General features: G+C 38.5%; 1 protein-coding gene across 1 annotated transcript; it reads left to right on the forward strand.

The window, feature by feature from the left end:
* The first annotated feature begins 6,174 nt into the window (after positions 1-6,174).
* LOC113036242 (cobalamin binding intrinsic factor-like) lies at positions 6,175-8,813 on the forward strand. The gene is made up of 4 exons (XM_026192453.2): positions 6,175-6,318; positions 6,412-6,553; positions 8,378-8,514; positions 8,618-8,813. Exons 1-4 carry the CDS (start codon positions 6,246-6,248, stop codon positions 8,677-8,679), a joined length of 414 nt encoding a protein of 137 aa, XP_026048238.1. The 5' UTR covers positions 6,175-6,245; the 3' UTR covers positions 8,680-8,813.
* Positions 8,814-10,431: the final 1,618 nt, after the last annotated feature.

Consider the following 10,431-nt stretch of genomic DNA (forward strand, 5'->3'; position numbering starts at 1 on the left):
TTCTAACATTACACAAAGCAAAGGTCTCCATCAGTGTTCATGAAATGCTGGGTTTATCCATCTTCTGGGGTGGGCCTACAGTGGAACTCAGAAGACTTCAATGTGAGGGAGCTGCTGGTGAAGATCACGAGCCCTGCTTGATCCCTGCGATGAGCTTCAGTGTTCCTGGTGTTTCTCAAATGATGCCTCTTATTGTGAGTCAACAGAACATCTGGCACAGGATAACTGTAATGAAATAAAGGGAAGAAATTTTTAAAAAAAATCTCGGAAATGACCTACAGAAATAACTTTTAAAAATGCTGATTTTTTATTTACTTTTTTTTTTGCCAATCAAGATAACTAAAAGTATAATTTTCACCATATAATTACTAACCTTGTCATCTCCTGCACTGTCTGTTTTGGGCTCTGGGCTTGTCCTTCCCAGCGCTCATGAGTAGGGATGCGTATCGTTTAGGTTTTATCCGATACCGGTGCCAAACCGGTACTTTTGAAATGGTGCCGGTGCTTAAACGGTGCTCAAACCGGTGCTTAAAGAATGGAGAACACAAACTTTGTCCTAAACCTCTCATGTTTAACTGTTTTCCAGTTTTTCTTTGGTCATTTTAGCCTTTTTAGCCAGGGTGAAGGGAGTATCTGCCATCAAACAAGAGGACAGCCGCATGTAGCTATGATGATGTTTGCTAGTTCACCTTACATGCATTAATGTAATAACGTGGTTAGCCTACTCAACGTAAATTACACACGAACAACGTTAAGCTACTCGCGCAGAGAAGAACGGCTGCTGCTGCATCATCATCCTCATCATTTCTGCTACACTGGCAGGGCTAGGGGCCAGGGCTCTCGGTGTGAGGTCTCGCAGCAAGCTATCAAATACGGCGCATTTCTGGGCTTTTAAAAAAAAAAACGCTATGCGTCGCCAGGTGTTTCATCGGATTCGAGGTGTTACCTCCTTTGACAGTATCACAGTATCAGCTTAAAGCACTTGTTGCTGCTGAGTTTGCATTCTTTGCTGTGAAGTACAGCCAGACTTTTGACCGCTTCGCCTTGGACATTTTTAATCTGTAGCTCTGCTCTAAAAGAACGTACGTACCTGGCCCCGCCTACTATCCTCGGACACGTAAAATGATTGGCTAGAAGTGTATCACAGCTCAGGAAAAAAAAGCACCGAAATAAAGCACCGAAATGTGCGCTGCTTTTCGGTCTGGTTACTACCGTTTATGTCAGAACCGGTACCCATCCCTACTCATGAGACTGCTTTTGCTGCACTGTGGTATGAGGTGCTAACCTGTTGACAATGTTGGGAAGGTTACTTTTAAAATGTATTCCATTACACATTACAGAAGTAACGTATTCTGAATACGTTACAACTACATGAATGTCCTATTGCTGTGTGATTTATTACTATTACTGAAGGTTACTCGCCATACCAATACCAACTAGATGTTTAAATCTTAATATAAATGAGTAACAGTAGGTGGACATTAGGTAAGGCTGCACTTTTTGCAGCGATCTCGTATAGAAAACTATTCCTCGCGTATATACAACAGGTCCGCGGCTCCGAACCGTAGTAAAGGGACCTCTGGCTAATATGTCGGGTTCGCGTCGGGCTCGTAGCTGAAAAGTATGCCGTTATTTTTGTGCCACTATTCTGACGCATGTAAAAAAAATTCGAGTGCACGTAAAAAAATTTTGCAGGTGCAAGTGTTGCATTTTGAGGAGAAATTTATTATGAGCGAAGAAAAGCTAAATTTGAGTGAAAAAAACTCATTGCTGCGTGCAAAAAATGTATTTCAGTGTTTGCTATTATCCACACACACACACAGCAGCCCCTCTCGCTCAATTTTTCATTCTGGGATATTGCATTTTGTCATTTTGAGCTGAGACCAGCCAATCAGATTTTTTTGCATCCAAGTCTGTGATTGGCTGGTTTTGTGGCACAAATATAACGGTGTAGAGAAAGAGTTGAACGCGCACGGACAGAAATGTTGTGAGCGCGAGCAACACATTGCGAGCGAACGCAAATGCAAAAACTGAGCGAGAGGGGCTGCTGTGTGTGTGTGTGGATAACAACAAACACTGAAATACATTTTTTAGCAATGAATTTTGTTCACTCAAATTCAGCTTTTCTTCGCTCAAAATAAATTTCTCCTCAAAATACAACACTTGCACCTGCATTTTTTTTTTACGTGCGCTCAGAATGGCGGCACAAAAATAACGCCATAGAAAAATAGCTTTACTTTGTTGTCTGGGTCAACTTTGCTAGCGAGAGACAGAGAGAGGCGTTGAAAGGCTGCTCCAACAAAACTAATTGTTTCGGAGGAAAACAGGAACACGGTGTACAGTCGAGTCTTAATAGCTTACTTACAACTGGGCTCGTCAGGCTCTCTTCTTGGCTGCAGTGGTTATTATTATATTTACATGCTTCCAGCTCCCGTTTCTGCTCCGTGACAGCTCGTACTTTTCCTTTTTCTCCCTCCTCGCTCACAGACACATAACAGGTATGGCAGTCCATTCTCCCTGCAGCACGGACTACACTGCCCATGAGGCTACATTCTTTAGGGCTATGCCTGTAACACTCTGCCTTTTGCCTTCATATTAAATCATTTGTGCATAATAATTTTTAAAAATATTTCTTCACTCACTGCCGTAAGTAGTGGTGACATGGGCTGCGAGATTGAGACACAGGCGTTAGAGCTTCTTATTGTGTGTTTTGTTTGGGTTTCCACCGGGTGTTCTGGGAATCCATCCTACCTGACAAACCATCCTGTTTCTGCGAAATTAAGTGCCAAACCATACCTTTGTGAATGTTACCTACAAGCATACTTTAACGGGTAAAATGAAGCGGCAAACCATTCAGGCTTTATGAATATGAGCTACAAGCACACTCTGATGGGCAAAGTTAAGTGGCAGTGCTGGAATTACTCTGTGACAGCAGAAATGTGCATAAACTACTTACAGTAGGACGTTTTGCCAAAGTAGGATGGTTTATCAGAACTGCGTGGAATTAACAAAAATAGATTGGGGGCAGCCTAACATATGAAACAGGAAAAGACCGCCATGTAATCCACTTATTTCAACAAAGTAACTGTATTCGGAATACCACCTTTTTAAATGGTAACTGTAACAGATTACAGTTACTCATATTTTGTATTTTAAATGCATAATGTCGGTACATGTATTCTGTTACTCCCCAACACTGCAGGACATACCTGCTGCAGCCGCACATATTACAGATGACACTGTAAACACTAGACTGTGCACCACAAACCTCATTGCACAGGTATCATTAGGTACAGATGGTGAATATGAAAGTACTCTTGGGACTTCTTTGAACCTCTTTGAATGAGGTTTAGGAAGGTGATAAGCACATGTTGTAATGTGGACTGTGGTAGCTAAACTAATACATACAGTCTGGTACAAATGTATTCGGACGATGACACAATGTTTGGAATTTGCCTCTGTACACCATCACGGTGGATTTTAAATCAAACAAACAGGATGTGATTAAAGTGAAGACCTTTAGGTTTAGTTCAGATGGTTTAACAAACAATCTGAAGCATTACATTTATTCAGGAATTATAGACATTTTTATACATAAACCCACAATTTTATAAGCTCAGATGTATTCAGTCAATCGATCAACAAACAAATTAATGTTTAGCTGAGACATTTTCCCTTCATTTTTCCATTCAAGCAGAATGACCTGAAAGACAATAAAAGACAACTGAAGTGGATAATTCGAAATTTTCGTCCTTGTTAAAAAAATAAAAACAAGACAAGACAAAACATCTTGAGGAGTTAGATCTATCATTATATTCATGGATGGAAAAACAACGTCTTTTTTCCCATTGATATTGATGATTTAGTTTACTTTATGTACAGTTTGATGTTCTATAATGCTCTGCCATATAGTTTGCTATAAATGCCCTTTTATTGTCATCATCTCATGCTGCTGCAACTAAAGATTGTTGAAATCTGAAAAAAACAAGATTAAAACTGGGCAAATTAATAAATGAGACAACTGAGCTAAAACCTGTTAATGTACATCCTCAATGAGCGATGCAGTTCTTTGCAAGCCCGCTGCTATCCCTAATATTAGTCTGCCTGCTGTTCACTATTGTACCACACACTTTTTGCATTGTCTGTTGGTTTTGTTCCTTCTTGAGTTGCTCGATTATGTGTTATCTGCCTGTCTGATGCAGTATTTGTGTTAGATTGGATGTTATTCGTGAAGTGTGTTTTCACATGGTTTGTTTGGTGGGACTTTATGTAAATTAGGGTGTGTTGAGATGTTTAAGGATGTGTGCAGCTTAACTTTGAACTTTTATATCTTTCTTTTTAGCCTTTGCCATATTTTCTCATGAGGCTTGGCTGTTTGGCAGGCCACCATGGTAAATAACCGTGTGCTCTTAATAACTTGCCTCGTTAAATGATTAACATAAATGATGTGTTCTCACATGGTTTGTTTGGTGTGACTGTATGTAGAAAAGGACGTGTTGAGATGCATACGGATGTGTGCTGCTGATCTTTGAACCTTTTATATTTCTTTTTAGCCTTTGCCATATTTTCTCAATAGGCTTGGCTGTTTGGCAGGCCACCATGGTAAATAGCCGTGTGCTCTTAATAACTTGCCTGGTTAAATAATTATAATAGGCAAAGGTACAATAACCTTATTGAACTTCCTTTGCAAGCACATGGTTAATGATTGCAGTTCTGAAGTGTCAAGCAGCATTCATGTATATGGATAAGGACTGTGTAGAATAAAAGATGAAATTTGTCATTTAATATTTAATGTTACACTGTATATAGAATCATCCAGAAGGATGCAGTATTTTCATAGGAGTGTTATCATTGTTATAGGTACCAACTAGGACATGTAGAGACCATACTGAAAGCAATAATTAAACTTTTTTTGTGTTTTTGGACATAAAGAAATACCCAAGATATTAAGAGAACTTTATTAATAATTTCAAAACCCAAAATAAACCTATCTGAGAGATTGCAAAAACTTTAGGAGTAGACAAATCAATAATCTGGTACATTCTTAAAAAGAAAGAATGCATTGGGCAGCTCAGCAACACCAAAAGACCTGAAAGACCATGAAATAATACTGAAGTGAATCATTCTAAATTTCTTCCTTTTTTAAGAAAAAAAACTTGAGGCCTTACGTCTATCATTGCCAGAGCCTACGATCAGGAGATGTATTCATGAATGAAAATACAACAAGATCAGGAAAACCAGATTTGAGTTTTCCGATAAAGATCTAAAAGAATCTGGCGAGAATCTGAAAACAAAAGAACCTAGTTGGACGCAGCAGATGGCCCCGCCCCTCCCTGAGCCTGGTTCTGCCGGAGGTTTCTTCCTGTTAAAAGGGAGTTTTTCCTTCCCACTGTCGTCAAAGTGCTGCTCATAGGGGGTCATATGATTGTTGGGTTTTTCTCTGTATCTATGAAGCGCCTTGAGGCGACTTTTGTTGTGATTTGACGCTATATAAATAACATTGAATTGAATTGACGATGAAACCAGGATAGCTTTCCTTTTCCAGAATGACTGGAAGCTCATGATCCAAAATATACCATATCATTTGTCTAACATAGCAGAAGCAGTATAATGGCATGGGTATGGGCGTCATGTTCATTAGTGTCAGCTGTGTTCACTGTGTGTTTACACTTCCATCATTACCCTTCTGTGTATTTAAGTCCTCTGTTTCTTTTTGTTCATTGTCAGGTTGTCTGTTTTCCCTTGTCTCATGTTTCTTAGAACAAATGAGATTCCTGATGTTGACTGAAGTGTCAAGCAGCATTCATTTATGTAGATAGGCATTGTGAAACAAAAACAAAATATCCAAGATATTAAGGGTACAGAAATAATAATTTAATAAAAACCCTGTAAAACTGTCATTTTTACACTTTTGTTGTTTTCTTTTTATTTCTTGCTGATGTGCACAAAGTTTAAGCAATGTTAAAAAACAGAAATCCCAATCCAGAAAGGTCATGGGAGAGTTCACTGATGTTGGCACATGATGCAGCATGTTGGTACGTCATTGTTCATTGTACAGTTACAAAGTTATCAGTTCAAACATGATTTCACAACAAGGACTCAAGGTGACATTAGAGTTGGTTCAATGGATAACTTTGTTTGCTTTTTCAAGCCAAGATCAATAAAGTCTGTATGTAAACACTGATCAGTGGAATAAAACATGGGGAGTGAGCATCATCATCAGTGAAGTCGAACTCCTAACAGCCATGATGACAATGATGCCCTCTCTCCTCTCTGCAGCCCTGTTGCTCTCACTGATTCCTTGGACTTTGACTGAAGGTAAGTTTCATAACAATAAGTGTAATTTTTATTAGAATGACTGTCATTATCATTTAATATCTATTTTTAACCTTTTGTCTGTGGCTCATTTAGCACCGCCAATGATTCCCATTGCTATAATGGTGAAGAACACCTTACAAAACAAACCTCTACAAACCTACAAGACTGAAGTGATTAGTGGGGGGATCCTGCTGGGTGTGATGAAGAGACTCAATAACTCCGATGCAGGCTTCATGTGAGATAACAGCATCAGTTGGAACCTCAGTCTTTTAATTTACATGCAGAAATTTATGTTGACACAAGAATTTTAATAATCTTATAACTGCTAGGATGTTTTAAAGGACATGTAATCTCCATTGAGCAACTATGGCTAACATACATCTATGAAATCTGGTGCATACATCTAATATACTAAGATATGCACAGAACATCATGGAACCATGCCTTAATCCCAATATGACGCTCACCATATTTTGAATGAAATTTGCAGCTTTTCATTTTGCACTGAAGGACTGTCTGTGGCAGCTTTGCAGCTGTTTAACTCCTGTCCTCGTGTCAGTATGTTGTTATCAACTGTCACATCATTACTGAGTTTAGTTACAGATTCCACAGAACACATCGTCACAGAAGGCAGTAAAATACTAGTATGCAGTACATCGTTTAAAAAAAAAAAGAAATGGTATCTGTTATGACAGTTGCTAATCCTGTTGTCAGATTTATCCACATTTACAATTTATAGCTTAAGCCTGTTTCAATACATCCCCTTTCCAATAAAACGTAGACTACAACAGATGAGGCAGGGTGTACATTAGGGTGTTGCTGCCATTTAATTGACAGTCCAACCCAGTATCACAGGAAAGAGTGTAACAGAGACGCCAGTCCACTGTGTCCATTTCACGCTTTGCCTCTCCACAGACATGCACGTAGCTCCAGTACATTGCAGTAAGCTTCAGTACCAGAAGAGGGTGATAGTTTATTTCAAGCCAACACCAAAATAATCATGGGAAAGTGTTTAAACACACATGTAAATACATATCATCCACGTAGCATAATTGTTTCTAACATCACCCTGGAAAGGACTTCATACCTTCTTCGGTAACGAGCACTTTATGGCTTTAGATACATTATCTCCTCCTGCTGGTATTTCAGCTTTTGCATGTGCATCTATTTCAGACTCTGGAGAGAAAAAGTGTGAAATGGACACATTGGACCTGTGTGTCCGTTACATGCCCCCAAAAGGCCTTCAGCTTCTGAGTCAGATCCATGCCTTACTCTCCTCTACTCCAATCTGCTCACCGAATAATTTCATCATCATCATCATCGTTTATTTATATAGTACTTTAAAAACACACCTGATAGACCAAAGTGCTGTACAAAACAAATATAAATATAGTAATAAAATAGCAAAAACCAAACATAGCAATAAAAGAAATAAAAATGTCAGTGACCCACACAGTAAAAGCCAGGGAATAAAAATAGGTTTTTAATCTGGACTTGAAATTAATTGTATTTTTAAAATCTATGATAGCCAATTGCCAAACACGTAGCTTTAAAAAACACCACTTTGGTGACATAAGGATCTTCTGTATAGTCTATGCTGTAAGTATTTGAGATTATCTGGACATCAATTGTCTACCCAAATTAACCAATCGGATATACACTTTCTTTGAAGTTAGAGTGACCCGTAGCAGCCATACTAATTATACTGAGCTGATGTAGTTGCAGAGCCATAACTCAGCACTGAGAGGAGGTCTTGGTGATGTTTGGGACAGGAAGGCTGCTGTTTGTTTTCAAAACTGATGGTCAGTGTTTTGTCTTTGGCCGTTTCTAACTTTAAGTGGCTGTTTATACTCTTATACATGATGACTTTCATCGTCATGTTACACATACATAACACCAAACCAAGATCGTTCCCTCACCCGAACCACGTTAGTCCAAACAAGAAAGAAGAAATGCAAACACAGCTGCCACGTAACAGGAAATTTGCTGAGGAAGTGAGCTCAAATACTGAGCCTGACTGCTGTTGTTGATCATTTACAAGGTCTTTTCTTTCTCACAGATTCACCTACAGTGACAATGATAACTATGGGCCATATCTGGAGAGTGTGAATGGCGTGGCTGGGAATAATGAAGCTCGTACCTACTGGCAGCTGCTGGCCAATGTCACAAACAGTGAATTCAAACCAACCGAAGTTGGTAAGCTCACTGTAAAATGTTCCATCACATTTCTTGTTGTATTCAACTTATCATACTTTATTGATACATCTATTGAATATTTCTAATACTGAACTGTTTGCAGGTATCGGCTGTATCATTCCCAGCCCATATCAGCAAATTATCCTGAACTTTACAGTGTGGTAAATATTCATCAGTCTGAATGCAACAGAATGACTTCAAAGGCTAATCCTGGAAGTGACTGCAGAGGAATTGATTTCATAGATCAGTAACATGTAGCTGTTTGTTGCTGAGTGACAATAAATTTGAATAAAGCATCATTACAAGTGTTGGTGTTGTTAGTCTGCAAGAGGCATACAGCATTACTGACACGGCAACACCTGACATCTTTGAATTTATCATCATCACTTACAACAATTATATGTATGCAACACAGTTATACAGATGTGCTGAAGGCAGCAACCTGAAAAAAATGCAATATATGTTCTCAAGAACAGATCCTGGCAGAGAAAAGAAACAAAAGATGCTTTCTGCTTGATTTGGGTGAATGATGTGTCCATGATCGAGTCCATGATGTCTGCTAATTATGACCCAGTGTCGTCACTGAGACGATGCCAGGGCTTTTGCATTTTATTTTAAAACTAAAGAACCACTATATAATTACAGTCTTCTCCCATACGTCCACGAATAACAATAACAATTTTTAACTTTGTTACATTTGAACTTAACAAAAAGTGACACTTCAGTGTCATTTAGCAATAACTATTTCATATTCATACACACAACAAAAACAGCAACATTTTCTTAAATTCAATGTGGTTTCCAGATGTGACAAATAATATTTACGTGATGAAATCAATTAAATGATCATTTATCATTACTGGAACCTCAGTCCAGTCCTCTATAATCCAGACAAGTCCCATCTTAAACCTTCTACCCGTACGAAAACTGAAACTGAGACAAGACTTCTTTATTCTTTCATGTCTTATAAAACCATTTCATGTTACTCCTCCCGCAACCCTGGTAAGGATAACCAGAAGAGACTGGATGCATATTTCATACTAGTATTTACTTCTCCAAGTTCCCACTTGTGCATTATGTGTTGCTTTGTAAATTCTTGTGATGTCTCAAGCTGAAGTTTTACTGCTGCCATCAGTGTTTTGAAACAGGATGTAATAAGTGAAGAGTCAATGTGCTTGAGAAATTTGGAGACGTTTTCTTACTTTAATGAGATGATAATAGACAAAATGAACATGTTCAGACTTGAAATTAGCATCTGACATAATTTAAGCACAAGCAAACACACAGACGTGATGGGAAAGTGCAGTTTGTTACACAGTGTGTCTGTGAACTAAAATAGCAAAGCCCAATATTTATGTACTGACACCAACTACGGCTGTTTGGCAGCTTAAGTTGAAATTTATTTTTAATTTAACCACTGATGACTTTTTCAGCACTGTTTTTTTTTTTTTTTAAAAAAGTTTGTTTCGAACATTCAGGTAAAAAAAACAGTCTGAATGATTTTTAATGACCTTCAGTCTTCCGGATGTTTCTGAAATGATGCCTCTCTCAGTGGGTCAACAGAACATCTGGCACAGGACAGCTGTGATGAAAGAAAGGGAGGAGGTTTTCCCAAAGCTCTGGATCCAGGAAACCCAGTTTGGTCCTGATGGTCTCCCTCACTAGTTTCCCCCCAGGGTGGACGTAGCTGTTGATAATATTGTGGACTCTATTATTAAATGAAAAGAATAAATTACACTTCTATGAAACCTTCTGCTGTGTTTTTAATTTAAAGTTTCCATGTTAGCAGGCTGTAGAGTGCTCTGTAAGTGTAATGGATCTAAAACTGTTTAAATCTTCAGTTTTATATCATCCTCAGTCTTATTTTAAAATCCTAAAGGACAACATTACATTTCTGATATTAACAGTAACTCTGGG

Source organism: Astatotilapia calliptera, chromosome 14 (assembly GCF_964374335.1).
Source record: "Astatotilapia calliptera chromosome 14, fAstCal68.1, whole genome shotgun sequence".
Classification (NCBI taxonomy): Eukaryota; Metazoa; Chordata; class Actinopteri; order Cichliformes; family Cichlidae; genus Astatotilapia; species Astatotilapia calliptera.